We start from the raw sequence: 14,954 nt of genomic DNA, 5'->3' as shown, positions 1-14,954 counted from the left end.
CTCCAGGCCTTGATTTCCTTCCTACTCCCACCCTTGAGCAGGAAAAGATGAGGAATTTATTTCTCATTGGAAGCAGCTAAGCACTGAGCAGATCTGTTCTGAAGAGCAGCACAGCCACACGCATAGTTACCTTGGGTGAGGAATGGGAAAAGGCTGTGCTATAAGCCTGGGTTAGGGAATGTTTTCAGAGCTGCAAGGGGTCAGGACATCACCCCTGGAACTGCTGCAGAACTTGGGAGATGAACTGCAGTGCTATCTTTGGGCCAACACTCCTTGGTTCTGTGGTCTTTGACAAGCTGCTCACTCTGTTCGTTGTAGCTTAATTTTATGCAGATACGCAGGCCTAGAAATTGAGGGGCTAGGTCCTAGAGCAAAGAGGAGGAGAGTTGTAGAGAAAATCTGAAGTGCTTTGATAGCATGTTTGAGAACATAACGTGGGTAAAAAATAGTGCAAGAGACCCATGGAATTCATCTTCCCCTCACCTCAGTGAGGTCCTGTAGCAAAGAGCAGGGCCATCCTGAGAGAACCTGGAATAGGTTAGAGCTGCATATTGCAAGGTACAGCTTTGGTTGGCCTGGGAGAGCTGCAGCCTCAGCTTCCAACCCACTCTAATGGGTGATGGGCAGGCAGCTTTGCCTGGTACAGTGCCAGTGCACAGCACTATCACCTAAGCTAAAGGTGCAGTGCAGTATCTGGCAGCAGTAGTAAGCTCTTAGGGTCTGAGCTGTGTGATATTGGTGAATATTATACCCCCAGGTGCCATCTGGTTACTGCAAGTGAGTTCCAAGCTCCTGTAGAAGAAGACAGTGGAGACTGACCAATGGAGGTGGAGCCAGAGATGGTGCATACCATGTTGCTTGTGCTATAAACATCCTCTTGGCTTTGCTTGCAGTTCCTTTCTGCGTAATAAGGCCCATCTTGTGCCAGTGTTTGTCAGCCCAGCTGCATAGGAAGAGATGAGCAAGTCCCTCTGCACAAATAGCCCAGGTGGGCTATGGATTTGGCCCTGGGAGAGACAAAGGGGCAGAATACAAACTGAGGTGGTCATCAATTTTGGCCATGGTCTTCATGTTCTTTTACCTTCTTGGGGGTAATGTTTAGTTGTGGGAGCTGTGCAGGGAGAAGTATTGGAGAGAGAGAGAGGGAATATGGGGAGGCAGAGCTTTGCTAGGTGTGTGGGGATGGCAAGTCAGGATTGGTGACTAAGTTATCCAGTTAGAGCAATAGTCCAAGTTTGGGCAGAGAGACCAGAGGGCTATGGGAAGTATGTCTAGAGAAGGTGGGGAGTAAGAAAGGTGTGTCTGGCTTCAAAGGCCTCTGCAGAGTTCTTTCTGTGAGCCTTGTGTGCCTTTCTGGCTCACTGAAGTTACAGGCAGCCTATTGATGAAGAGTTATCTCTTTTCAGTAACCTTTGTTACAGTGTGGGCAGACCCCTGTTGTGGGCTTGAGGGCTGGTGTGCCTCGGTGTGACTGCTTGTTTGCCTAACAACATTAGCAATGCGGTTCCAAGAATACCTGCAACTTCCATCCCTCCTAAGGTTGCATTTCTCCCCAGTCATAGATTTCATAGATTTCTAGGGTTAGAAGGGACCTATTAGATCATTGAGTGACCCCCTTCTCTGGGCAGGAAAGTGCAGTGGGGTCAAGTAACCACAGCCAGGTGTTTGTCTAATCTCCTTTTGAACACTTCCAAGGTAGGGGAAAGCATCACCTCCCTTGGAAGCCCATTCCATATTTTGGCAACCCTTGCCGTAAAGAATTTCTTCCTGATGTCCAATCTAAATCTGCTCTTCTTCAATTTATGGCTGTTGTTTCTAGTAACCTTGAGGGGTGCCCTGGTAAACAGAGTATCCCCTATTCCCTGCTGACACCCCCCTTCCCCCCGCCCGACAAGCTTGTAGACCATCACAAGATCACCTCTCAGCCTTGTCTTGCAGAGGTTGAAGAGATTCGGGTCTCTCAGTCTGTGTTCATAAGATCTTGCCCTTAGGCCCTCAACCATAAGAGTAGCCCTCCTCTGAACCCTTTCCAGGTTCTCCACCTCCCTCTTGAAGTGCAGCGCCCAAAGCTGGATGCAGTACTCCAGCTGCAGCCTCACCAGTGCTGCATAGAGGGGAAGTATCACCTTCCTAGATCTGCTCGTGACGCACCTACTAATGCAGGAAAGAGCATGGTTAGCCTTACTTATTACCTTGTCACATTGGCAACTCATGTTCGTTTTTGTGTCGACTGACTCCAAGGTCCCTTTCTGCTGCTGTGCTACTTAGAGTGGTACTTCCCAGTCTATAGGTATATTGGTGATTCTTTCTCCCCAGGTGCAGCACTTTGCACTTATCTTTGTTAAATTGCGTCCTGTTCTGATCCGCCCACTTCCCCTGTCTGTCCAAATCTGTCTGAATTCACTGCCTACCCTCTAGTGTGTTTACTATATCCCATAGTTTGGTGTCATCTGCAAATTTGGACAGAGTGCTTTCTACACCCTCATCCAAATCACTGATGAAGATATAGAACAGTGCTGGTCCAAGGACAGAGCCTTGGGGGACACCACTACCCCCATCTCTCCAGGTAGAAACCAACCCATCCACCACCACTTTCTGGGTGTGTCCCATAAGCCAGTTTTCCACCCACCTGACTGAAAAATATCCATGTCACAGCTACTTAGTTTACTTATAAGAATTGGGTGCAACACTGTGTCAAAAGCCTTTTTAAAATGCAAGTAAATAACATCTACCTTTACTTCTTTCTGAGGTTCTCTCAAACTGTGATCTGTGGGGATGGTTTGTTGTAAGCTACTCTGAGCCTGCTGGATAGGGTGGGTTATAAATCTAAACTATAAATAAATTTCCTCTTCCAAGCCACTGCAGATATGGTGAAGACTCCTTTCATCATATCTGGCTCCCTCAGAATTGCTTCCCAGGATGTACTGTGGTCATCCTTGTCTTCTGTCCTATTGCACAGTACCTTGTAGAGCCAGTTTTGCTCCATACCTGCATAGCAGTTCCCTTGTTCTTTGCCTGGCTACTCCCCTTCTGCTACACTATCTCACTATATTTGGATAATCTTCTCCACATCTAAGTATGCTGGTGCTCTCGCCAGGACTGCCTTGGCACTAGAGACTCTTGGAAGCCCTTTGAGCTGAGCAGCTGCCTCCCTGGAAGTAGTGGGAGTGCCCAGCTAGGGTGGGACTGCAGAGACAGGCATTGATCTGGCTTCCCTTGTGCTACACGTGAACCAGGATTTGTTTGCTTCTGTAAACAGGCAGGCAGCCTTTGCTGAGCAAAGGACCCAAAATACACAGAGGTGGGTCTACAGAGCAGAACAAAGACAAATCTGTTGGCACTGCCTTCCCTCACTTGCCTGGCTGGTGTAATACCTTGGCTGACTGCCAGCTTCCTGCCAGCAGGGTCACATGAGTTCAGGTTGCTTTGCCTATTATAACTCTCTGCCCACAGAGGTGCTGCTTGGCAGACCCTACCAGTGGCTGCTGCACATCTAGAACTGGGATGCATCTATGGCACTGACTTGATCTAGAGGAGAGTTCAGCACTTGCTAGTCACCGGGCAAGGTAAGCAGTGGCTTGTCTGAGGCTGCATGTTCTGTCTCAAGACTCTTGTTAAGCTTTTTTAAGTGGGGACAGCTGGGATACTCAAGTTGGAGTCCAAAGGGGCCAAGCACTAGAGGGGTCATTTCCATTTGGTACCCTGACTGTGGACATGGGCATGGAGAGGGCAGATTTTGGACTGGGGGGAGAAGGGACCAAGGGCATGTCTGACTTAATGATATGGGTAGTTGTTTGTATGTCCAGTGTGTCATATGCTCTGAGTGGCAGAGCTCTCAAGTGTGACAGCCTTTTCCTCTGATAACAGTTAATTCTGGCTCAGGGCTCCTGAGTGCGTGCTGCTCCCATTCATGAAGTAGGGCTCTGATGGAGGATCCTGAGGGTAATCAGGATGCTGTATACATACTAACTCTTACAGGGGCAAGTAGGTTGGTACTGTTCTGTTGTGTGGGGAAACCAAGGCATGGGAAGGAAAAAGATGAAATGGAAGAATTGAGACTCTTTGGTTCAAGGGTTCCACTTCTGACAACACTACCCAGGCTGTCAGCAAAAAAATCAAGTGCAGTGGAAGAAAAGCTGCTTGTTCTGGGTGAAGTGTGCCCAAATGGGGGTGGATACAGTGGTATAACTCTGCTATTGAGGTAGTACAATAATGCCAACAAATCCCACAGGCAAACAAACCTGCAGGGCTATATGTGGATCTTTTCCCTCTTGCTCTCTGCAAACTCTGTTTGTGGTCCTGTTCTCTGTTCTTTGGGTCTGACCTTCAAGGCAGTGGGGGAGGTTTGTGGTCTGTAGGCTGGCTGAGTGGTGCACTGTGCGCGCCTCTTTGCCTGCTTTTCTAAGGGACTTGCCACTGAGGAAGCAAGCTGCTTTGCTTGGCTTCTTTCCATCTCCCCCTCTTCTTTCTCCCACAGCCAACAACAGGCACTGAGTGTTCCTGGAGACTCCTTGCACTTGGTTCCCAGATGAGTTCTGATGACCTCTGAGCTCAAAGTGTGTCTACTGGAGTTCTTGCTGATTTGTTTTTTAGCTTTTGAGTGATTGCTAAATTCACTTTCTTGGCTGTCAAGATTGTGGGCAGTGGGGAGGCAGCTGGTTCTAATGCTGACCCTCTGTCTCCTGCCTAAGTATGCTGCTCCAAGTGACAGCCAGCACTCCCTGCCCCCTACCTGTCCCCTTGCACTGTGTAGGCCAGGAAGGGAAGAACTGGGAAAGGGCAGCACTGTTTCCATCCCAGTCCTTGGCCTCTGCTCTGAACTGTTTGGGCCTGGAGCTCTTCAGCCTCCATTAAGTACATGCTTCTCTGGTGGAATGTTAACACGCTTTGATTTTCTCTTCAGGTGTCTGTGTGGGGAAAAAAGACTATGTCCACCATGGTGTATCCAAGGGAGGAGAAGCTGGACAAACTGAGCCAGGACGAGATAATATCTAATACCAAGCTGGTGATGCAGGGGCTGGAGGCCCTCAAGAATGAGCACAACTCCATCCTACACAGCCTGTTAGAAACCATCAAATGTCTGAAGAAGGATGAGGAGGCTAACCTAGTGCATGAGAAATCCAACCTGCTCCGCAAGTCGGTGGAAATGATTGAGCTGGGACTTGGGGAGGCTCAGGTGAGAGGCTCTGCTATGGAGCATGCTGGGAAAGGACCCTGCAGCACAGTGGCTGGGGCCATTGCAGGAGGGCTGATACTACTTTGCTTGTCCCAGGGGCAGCATGCTTAACCTGCACCTGAGCCTGGTAATGTCTAATCTCCATATCAAGAGATGGAAGGGTTAGGGAGGTGCTTCCTTTATGAAGGTAGTCTTGGCACATCAGGGCGGGGGAACACTTGGCACACTGGGGAGTTGTTCAGCTCCTCTTGTTGGATTAATGTGGCCTCGTTGATGTTTCTGGTCCAGGTGATGATGGCTCTGTCCAACCACCTGAATGCTGTGGAATCAGAAAAGCAGAAACTGCGCGCTCAGGTACGGAGACTGTGCCAGGAGAACCAGTGGCTGCGGGATGAGCTGGCCAACACCCAGCAGAAGCTGCAGCGCAGTGAGCAGACTGTGGCCCAGCTAGAAGAGGAGAAGAAGCACCTGGAGTTCATGAACCAGCTGAAAAAATATGATGAGGATGTCTCCCCTTCGGTAAGAGTTGGTGCTACAAGGTGCACTAGTGCCCAGAACAGTCCCATGGGTGTAAGCAGGGTGCCCAATTTTTGCAGCCTGAGTCTAGCAATTCGTTTCACAGTCCCTGGCATGCACCTCATCCCACACCTGCAGGGGCTCCTTTAGCCTCAAAGTAGGGAGGGTAAAGGGGGAAGGTGTCTTCATGCTGGGCTTAGGCAGGACCCCACATCACAGCACACAGGCCCATCAAGACTTGGAGCTGGGTTCCCAACCCAAGAGAAATTGGAGCGGGGGAGGGTGTTCTTATTAACTGACAATCTGCAAACCTTTTACTGATGGCCAAACTTCTTTACTGATGCATGTTTTTACTGATATGTTTTATATGATGTAAATTCCCTGAGATGCTCATAGCACATGTGGCCGGTTTTGTGCTTCCTTCTCTCTCTTTGTTAGGAGGAGAAAGAAGGTGACTCTACCAAGGACTCTCTAGATGATCTGTTCCCCAATGAGGAGGAGGAGCATGGCCCAGGATGTAAGTGTTCTGCTTCGTGCACTGCCCCCACCCAATCTGACTGCTGGTTCCTGCACCAAAAGCCCAGGCTGGCTTGGGGAAAGTGGGAGCAGCATAGCTTGCACCCCCCAGTTGACTCCTTTTGTGTGTTCTGCAGTGCCCCACCAGCACAGCAGTGCAGCGGCAGCAGCTCAGCAGGGTGGTTATGAGATTCCAGCACGCCTGCGTACCCTCCACAACCTGGTGATTCAGTATGCCTCACAGGGGCGTTATGAGGTGGCTGTGCCACTCTGCAAGCAGGCACTGGAAGATCTAGAGAAGACTTCAGGCCATGATCATCCTGATGTGGCTACCATGCTCAACATCCTGGCGCTTGTATACAGGTAGGGAAGCAGGGCTTTGCTACTCTATCTGATGTGCCAATACAGGCAGTATGCAGATGTGAAGTCCACCAACTGGCAGAATATGCCTCTAGAAAAAGGCTGTGGGTCAGTAATCATCTTGCAATCTGGGCCCTGTTAGTATATGTGGAGATCACAGAGAACTGTGGGAGGGGCAGGCCCTTTTGATAGATTGTGAGAATGTTGTAGGGGGCTGAATTTGAGGGCAGCACAGTGCAGGCTGGACTTTGGAGAAAGCAATGGGTTGTGGGGGGGGGGAAGTCTCTTGGAAAGGGGTGGGGTGGCAGTGTTTTACCAAGCTTTGCATGTTCTGGATGTCAGTACCTTAGACCTGCAATAATTGCCTGGCTCTGCACTGCAGGGATCAGAATAAATACAAAGAGGCAGCTCATTTGCTGAATGATGCACTCTCAATTCGTGAGAAGACCCTGGGCAAAGACCACCCTGCAGTGAGTATCTTTCACCCTTGGCCCAGGTGTTGGTCCTTACCCCCCGGCACTGGTAATGCAGGGCTTGGGAATGTTGCCTAAATTCTGCATCATGCTTCCCTTGTTACCCATGGCTAGGTCATGTCTGGCTATGAGGCTGTAGGCTAGGTAGTGTTACTGGGACTGCAGGTACCCAAGGAGAGCCATATGTGCTATGGCATTGGGTTGAGGGGATCTCTTTGCAGGGTTGGTACCCAGTACTCTGCCCCAACTCCCCAAGCCTCATGCTTGGATGACTGGCTGTGCTGTCCCAATCCTGAATTCTGTTAAACTCCTCCAGAACAGTATTAATTCCATGCAGCCTTTCTGAATACCCCCAATACCAGCTGATGGCTCTGGGTTGCTCTTACTTGTTTGAGGTACTAGGATGCTCTTGCTGCTGTCTCTCAAGGTACTGTGCAGCAGTGCTGAGTGAGAAGGAACTAATGTCCATGTTCCCACCAACTCCCATCACTTTTTCTCTTTTTTTTTTTTTTCCTGAGTCCGCCTCCGCTTCACTGGATGTGACTTATGGTTTTTGCAGGTAGCAGCAACACTGAACAACCTGGCTGTTCTCTATGGCAAAAGAGGGAAGTACAAGGAGGCAGAGCCACTGTGCAAACGAGCCCTAGAAATTCGTGAGAAGGTATCAGCCCCATTACTCACCCTCTTCAGGGTTCTGCAGGAGGGCACCAGTCCCAATTCCTCCTGGTGTCCTGCTCCTTTACTTTCAGAAATGCAGGAAATGGTACCAATATAGTCCCCCCAGTCTGGGTGGGAAGAAGTGTCCCATGCTCTACAAATAACTGTCTGGTTCCTGTAACATTCCCTAGTGCTGCTGATCTCTGCCTTATTGTCTCTTTCCTTTCAGCTTTGCTTTCAGACTGACATTATGGCACCTCTTCTCCCATCCTCCCTAACACTTGGGCTTACAGGAGGTTAAAGGTCATACACACTGAGGGGCCATTTAGAGTCTTCTTGCTTCCTGTCTTTCATTCTAGGGGTGCTAGGCAAATGATCTTCTAGATAGGGCCCCTCTAGGCAGAGCTTGGGATATCCAGGATTCTGAGGAGAAGCTTCCATGCCATCTCCAAAGGCTTAAAATGGTCTTGAAGGAGCTTCTATCTGATATTTCTCTTCTCTGGCTTCCCAGGTCCTAGGCAAAGACCACCCGGATGTGGCCAAGCAGCTGAACAACCTGGCGCTGCTGTGCCAGAATCAGGGCAAATATGAGGAGGTTGAGTACTACTACTGCCGGGCATTGGAGATCTACGAGAGTCGCCTGGGCCCTGATGACCCGAATGTGGCCAAAACCAAGAACAACCTGGTGGGTCTGTCTGGGGTCTTCTTACAGGGTGGAGGGGGCTGGGTAAGGGATGTGGGAGACTGGGGATACCATCTGTGTAAGAGGTGGAGGAGGAAACGGTGGGAAACTTTCTGAAGAGGGGGAGCTGTGGTGTAATCATCTCTTGGGGCTTGAACCACATCCTCTGTGTTGGCTACAGGCCTCCTGCTACCTTAAACAAGGCAAGTACAAGGAAGCTGAGGTGCTGTACAAGGAGATCCTCACTCGTGCCCATGTGAAGGAGTTTGGCTCTGTAGATGGTACGTACAACTGGATGGGGAGTCTAGTTTGGGCCCTGGGACCGGCCTCCCAGTGGCTGGGTGCAGCGCTCCCACGCAGATGGAAGGTATCTCTGCAAGGTTTCACTGCATTTGGCACCTGCCTGCCTGTCTCCATGCAGTCTGCTGCTCTCAGCCAGGTGGGGCAAGAAGCAGCCCATGATGCACCTCCCAGGCTTTGTAGCAATTTGCCTGAAGAGCTGGCCCTAAGTTCTGTTTTGCCATTTATGCTGTTCTGCCCTTTCCTTCCAACTCATGCAAGCAAATAGATTGCTCTCAGCCTCTTCTGGGTCAGTGGCTGGTGGGTTTCAAGGGAAGTCCTGTTTGGAAACATGTGGAGAGGAGCAACTGTAGCAAGCAGGTGCTGTGCCTGTGCTGAGGCATGGGTCTGCTCCAAGGAGAGGCCATCAAAATAGATGGCTTCCCAGAGAGAGAGAGCAGTAGGAGGTATTCTCTGAAACAGTGGGCACATCCCCCACAGGCATTCTTTGCCTCTTTCCAGGCTGGCCCTGTACCATGCTCCCTTGCTTGCTAGAGGGGGCCCCCTGTTTGGAATCGGGGAGTAGTGCTGCAGCCTAGCCCCTCTGAAGGAGCATGGCAAGATGGTGAGCAGTGCTCTCCTGTGTTCTTCCTGCACAGATGAGCACAAGCCGATCTGGATGCATGCAGAGGAAAGGGAGGAGATGAGCAAGGTGAGTGACCTCAGAACAGCCCAGCCGTGCAGCTGGGATGGGGCATAGGGAGCATTTTGGGGGCTGAAGTATTTTCTGTTTGCCACAGTCGGGAGTTGTCTCTGGTGTGTGTACAACAAAGCAGATTCTGCACCTGGTTCTGGCCAGCAGGGGGAACAGGCATGAGAATGAGGCCCCCAGTGGCAGCCTCTAGGCTTGGGGATAGCATAGTCCTACAGAGGAGGCCTGGGAGGGAGGGCACCACAGCTACTCACTGGAGCTGATATAGGAGTGGATGACAGTGGGTGGCAGGGGTCTAGCTGCTCTTTGGAGTGGGGGGGTGAAGCTTGCTCTGGCTTGCCTGCATGTTTTCTCTTTGCTTGTAGTGCTCTCCCTAGGACATGTTGGATGCAGAAGACGGCGGAGAGGCAGTGTTGCTGTACCACAGGAACTTAGCCTCTACTGCTCACCCCACCATTCATTCCTGGGGCAGCCCATAGGGCTGATTGTGGGGCTGGAGAGCCTGAAAAGTGGCAGACAGACCTGGGAGAATGCTGCAGCATGCTGTTGCCATCACCTTTCTAAAGAGCCTTTTGCAATTTATGGCTTAAGCAGGAACAGGTCATAGAATTCTGCCTGGGCCTCCTTAAAGCCAGGGCAATAAGTCTGCCTCTGTAGCCTCGTGGAGCACTGGGCCTTGGGAGGGAAGGAGGGAGGGCAGGCAGCAGATCCTAGCTCCTTCCAGCTGTATGGTAGAAGCTTTGCAAGCAGACATGCCTCTGCATGGCACTCAGCTAGCAACTTGGAGAGGTAGAAGGTTCCCATAGCTTGTGTGCAAGGAGGTAGGAGGGCTGTAGTGCCACCATTCCCGTATGGGTCTGTGATCTCTTAGACACATGCCCAGCTGGGTTTGCAGATGGGGATTATCTGGAGAAGAGTAGGTTGTGGGGAGGGATCCAATTTGGAAATTGGCAGGTAGTGAAGCTCAGCAATTGTCAGTAGGCTGGCAGCTGAGGGATGGGCTGGACTCCCTGTTCTCTCCTGGAGAGTGAAGGGGATGCCTTCAGTAAAAGGCCTTATCTTTGTAATGTGGGTGAAAGCATTACAAGGCATCTCTTCATTTGTTCATTCTCTCTCTCGTTTGTTCTCTGTCTCCTCTCTCTCTTTCTCTTGTTTGTGTTCTCTCTCTGAGATGTCCTATGCCATCTAGATCTTTAGCCCTTCCAGAAGATGTCAAAGTGCTATCTATGCAAGAAGGGGGTGTGCTGGAGTTAATGTGCCTTTCCTATACCAGCTTTCTAGGTTGCTCTGTATACAGAGAAGTGTTGATGAGGAGGAGAGCCCTGGCATGGCAGGGTTTGGGCTGTGGCAGCAGAATGGAACTTTTTTCTGTGCCAGCTACTCCAAAGCAGTGCCTGGGTGAGGAGTGGAGGAGAGGGCCTCTGCTTCCTGTACTGCCAAGCTTCCCCTGAAGGAACTGCTCAGCTTAGCTAGCTGCTCTCCCCATGTACCCAGAGCTCTATCTGCCAGGCAGCTGCAGGGCTGGGTGGGGGGACATACCCCAGAGCAAGTGTTGTAGCAGGCATGGCTGACATGCATGCATTTGGCCTGGGTTGCCAGGAAGTCTGTGGAAAGGCATTCTCCCCCACCCTAGAGCAGCTGTACTGGGGAAGGTCTTTTAGCTGCCTGAGCTCCTCTACTAGTTACCACCCTCTATGTCTGGATCTTGAGACAGCCCTCATGCCTTGCTCTCCCAGCACCTCCATCCCACCTCCTGCTCCCTGTATATGCTCAGTGTGAACATCCCCTCCCAAAGCTGGACTCCTGTCATGACCGTCCACATAGAACTAGTGTTGTGGCTCAGGCCCTGTCCCATGCAGCTGAGTAAGTAGAGTCTCTGCTGTGTGTATAGGGCTGAGATATTTTAGGGCTGCTGCTGAGACTAGAGACTTACTGAGTCTAGTGGGGGCGGGCAACAGAAGGGCAGGGGTTGGGAGGAGTCTGTCTTCTGTCCCCATCTCTTCCCAGTGCACTCAATTAACAGTTTCTTTTGATTAGCAGCTGTTGGTGTCCTGGTATCTTCTTACTCCAGTTCTAGGGCTAGTATAGAGGCTGACAGCTATGTCCTGGATAGAAAGATAGAGGTACTAGATTTTAGTTCAGGGGCATCTTCCCACCTTAGACCTGGAGTGGAGCACTAGCAGGCAGGCCCTTCCTGACCTGTTCTCAGTGCTAGCTTACTCCTGCTCCCACCACTCCATCCCTTACTGTGGTACAAGTTTTGGTAGCTTATTTGTCTGTCTTCTATTAAAAAATGTCAAACCCATCTTCCAGAGCTTCACTTTTTTTCTTGTTTGTTTCATACAATGGTGCTGTGTTGGGGTTAAATGCTGGGAAGGGTGGATTTGCCAGTGTCAAGGCAGCGGTGGGCATGGGGCAGTTTCATTGTTAAACTTCTGTGGGTAGGGAGGGTATGGGCTACCGGAATCCCCTGACTCTTTGAATATACACACATGGAGATCCTGGGGGTGAGGGGTAATGTTGCAGTGCATAGCAGGTCAGTTTCAAAGCAAGGGTAAGGAGCTAATGCAGAGTTTGTGCCACAGTCTGTCCCCTACTGCCAAGCATGCTGTAACTCTCGAGAGACAAGAGGCCCTAACTGCACGTCCTCCTAGCCTGTGCTGCTTAGATTCTTGGAGGCTCCTGTAGACATGGGGATGGGGCTGAAAGGCTTGAAGACTGAGTAGAGGACATTTCCCTTACTCAGTTATCAAGCCAACTGTGCTCCACTGGTTCTGGGGAGGAGCCAGATGCATAAGGCCCTTGGCTGAGGGACCATGCCTGTGAAGGGTGCAGGGCCCTTTTCATGGGCAGCTCCACTGCAGGAGACTAAAGGTTGGTATGGTGAATTTGCTGAGATGCTTCTTCACATGACATTTGACCTTGTCTGAGAGAGACAGTTCTGTTGCAGGTTAGGAGCCTCAAGTTTGGGCAGGGGTCCAGGTGCAGGTTGTTTGTGCTAGGTGAATATCCTGCAGCAGAACATGAGCTGTCAGACTCCCAGATCCTGTACAATGAAAGACAGTACAAGTTAGGGTGATGTATAGTCAAGCTTTGGGGCACACCAACCTCCAGAGCATGGGTGTACTTTGCCTCCAGATGGCTGCATGGGCCATTGAATTGCAGCACCCAACTTCTTGCCGTCTGTTTCTGGAAGTTGTGTACAGAGTCAGCCCCTAAGCTGTGGGATGCCAGCAGCGGCCCTAGCTGTGCTCTGCAAAGTGGTAGTTGGAATGTTGGACACGTTCTTTTTCCACTGCTGAGGTGGGCAGCACCTTGTGGCCTATTGATATCACCACCTGTTCCTGTGACATTGATCATTTACCCATGCAGGAACAGTTGCAGACAGGGGTCCAAATTCCTGCAGAGCATGCTTGGTCTTGCAGGCAGACAGGAACTCTGAACATATAGCCTGTGACTACCCACAGCTAACTGAGATTCGACTGAGGCATTTCCCTTTTGAGGTGGTGTCAGCAAGCCTGCTAGCTTAGGCTTTGACCCTGCCCAGGTCTAGGTTGTCCTTTGCCAGCCAGCTGAATGAGGGCCAGGTGGAGTGGTCCAGCTCCTAAAGATAGCCAGCATGGTGTCACTCAGATGCTGTCTGCCCTGGGATTTGGTACTTGGGGCTGGGCATTCTTCTTTTTAGAAAGACTTGGTCCAGCAAGGAGATTCTCTTGAGGAACAGGATGCTTGAGCCAGACTGCTGAAATGAGCCTGGTGGATCTTAACTAGCAGTTAAGATTAGTCTTCAGAAAAAAAGGTGTGGATGTTAGGTGGTGCTAAGCCCCCAGTTTCTGCTGCTTGCCCTAGATTTGGGCACATGTCACCTCAGATAGTCAAGCTGCTGAGATCAAAGGGACTAGGTTTCTGGGCTTTTTAGACCAACTCTGGGATTCTCTAGTTCTTAATATAATCTCATGTGCTCCAGTGGCGTCATGTGTTATTGCTGGCTCACATTCATTGTATATGTGTCTTGCTGGCTTGGGAACCAGGAGTAATGCTTGTGGTAATACTGTCTCAATGAGCTGAGGCTGGGCAGTAGGTAAAGGAGCCCCCACTGCACCAGCACCAGGACAGTCTGAAAACACCATTGCCTGAGGATGTGTTTTATGGTTTAAATTGGCTCCAAGGACCCGGGGGTTCTTCATGCAGATCCCCAGGGGGTTTAAGATTCTAGTGATGGCCAAATGCTGAGCTGCCATAGGCCAAAGCAGTGGAGTAAGACCTAGCAGTGGGTAACTGGGACTCGCGGGCAGAGGGGGAGTATGCCTGGGACATGAATCCTGATCTTACACTTACTGGTCAGGCAGGAAGGATGAGAGAAAACAGTAGCCAAAGGCTGATCTAACTATCCTTTTTCTCCCCTTGTCTTGCAGAGCAAACACCGAGATAGCACCCCTTATGCTGAGTACGGTGGCTGGTACAAAGCTTGCAAGGTCAGCAGGTAAGATGAAGGCTCATTGAATCTACCCATCTGTGGTGAGCTATGGGCCATTGCATCCAGCTCTGTAGCTGATCCCTTCTGGGACCAAGGTGCTCTTTTCCCCATGTTCTTCATTTGTGCTAGCTGTGCTGGGCTTTTGCAGTGGGTGAGGGGGCTGAGCTTCTTGGGGGACACTTGGCATCTGTATTACTGTGGCTGCTGCTACTTGTCTTCAGGGAGCCTGGATCTAGGCTCTGCAGGGAACTGTAGTATATGGGCCATCCCAGAAGGCCAGGTTCCAGGCTTCTTGAGTCCAAAGGCTCCTGCTGAGCCACTCCAGTAGCCTGGACAGGACCATGCAAGTTATCAAGAGCTCCCCCCCAGTGCTTTTTGCCTTCCTAATTAATACAAACTATGGACATAGAATGAGGAAGCCACTGATGCATACAGAGCTGAGTCAGTCCTATACTGCTGAGAGCCAGTTCCAGGAATGCCAGGGACCAAGAGGGAGACTGTGGCCATGAGGATAGTTGAGATCATGTGTCAGCCTCACGTTTCCTGTTGTCTTTCAGTCCAACAGTGAACACTACCTTGCGGAACCTGGGAGCATTGTACAGGCGTCAGGGCAAGATGGAGGCAGCAGAGACACTGGAGGAGTGTGCCATGCGGTCCCGGCGACAGGTAACCCTAATCGCCCTAGGAAGCTGGATAGTGGGATGGTACTTGGCAGACAATAGTAGCAATTGGCACAGCCGATCCAAATGGCAAACAGAATTTCCTAGACGTTGCATTGTTTTGATACTCCAGGCTCTTCTGGTCTGATGTATTTAAACCCAGGGCAATCCACAGCTAACCATATACAACAATGCTTCCTTCTCTCTAGGTCAGATCTGGCTGAGTATCACAAAGGGCTGGGGGCTATGAGGTGTGGGGTTTGTTTTTTTTTGGGTTTTTTTTTTTTATCGTTGATCTAACAGTCTAGCTAGTGATCTCCCTCACGGAAACTTTGGGGGCTGGGAGGAACCTTCAGGGACTGAGATATTGAAACCAAGTTGATAAGGGCTAGTTCCTCAGTCCAGTGTTGTAGCTAAGGGCTTAGTGGAATGGCATGGCCAAACTTT

At 50.6% G+C, this 14,954-nt stretch overlaps 1 protein-coding gene across 7 annotated transcripts in view; it reads left to right on the top strand.

Annotated features, from left to right (window-relative positions):
* Nucleotides 1–14,954, top strand: part of KLC4 (kinesin light chain 4) — a 51,260-nt gene that overhangs the window by 12,346 nt on the left and 23,960 nt on the right. For 6 of the 7 annotated variants that reach the window (XM_090054006.1, XM_090054001.1, XM_090053980.1 and 3 more), the window contains 12 exons: nucleotides 3,454–3,566; nucleotides 4,904–5,176; nucleotides 5,465–5,695; nucleotides 6,131–6,209; nucleotides 6,346–6,571; nucleotides 6,951–7,038; nucleotides 7,601–7,702; nucleotides 8,210–8,383; nucleotides 8,562–8,661; nucleotides 9,319–9,371; nucleotides 13,787–13,854; nucleotides 14,406–14,514. In XM_090054006.1, coding sequence (XP_089910132.1) covers nucleotides 4,928–5,176; nucleotides 5,465–5,695; nucleotides 6,131–6,209; nucleotides 6,346–6,571; nucleotides 6,951–7,038; nucleotides 7,601–7,702; nucleotides 8,210–8,383; nucleotides 8,562–8,661; nucleotides 9,319–9,371; nucleotides 13,787–13,854; nucleotides 14,406–14,514 — 1,479 coding nt within the window. In that variant the 5' untranslated portion in view covers nucleotides 3,454–3,566; nucleotides 4,904–4,927. The remainder of the gene's footprint in view (nucleotides 1–3,453; nucleotides 3,567–4,903; nucleotides 5,177–5,464; nucleotides 5,696–6,130; nucleotides 6,210–6,345; nucleotides 6,572–6,950; nucleotides 7,039–7,600; nucleotides 7,703–8,209; nucleotides 8,384–8,561; nucleotides 8,662–9,318; nucleotides 9,372–13,786; nucleotides 13,855–14,405; nucleotides 14,515–14,954) is intronic. The other variant, XM_090053994.1, reaches the window with a different exon arrangement.

Source organism: Crocodylus siamensis, chromosome 1 (genome assembly GCF_052110815.1).
Source record: "Crocodylus siamensis isolate JL-2025a chromosome 1, ASM5211081v1, whole genome shotgun sequence".
Taxonomy (NCBI): Eukaryota; Metazoa; Chordata; order Crocodylia; family Crocodylidae; genus Crocodylus; species Crocodylus siamensis.
This window is presented reverse-complemented; position numbering and strand designations above follow the sequence as displayed.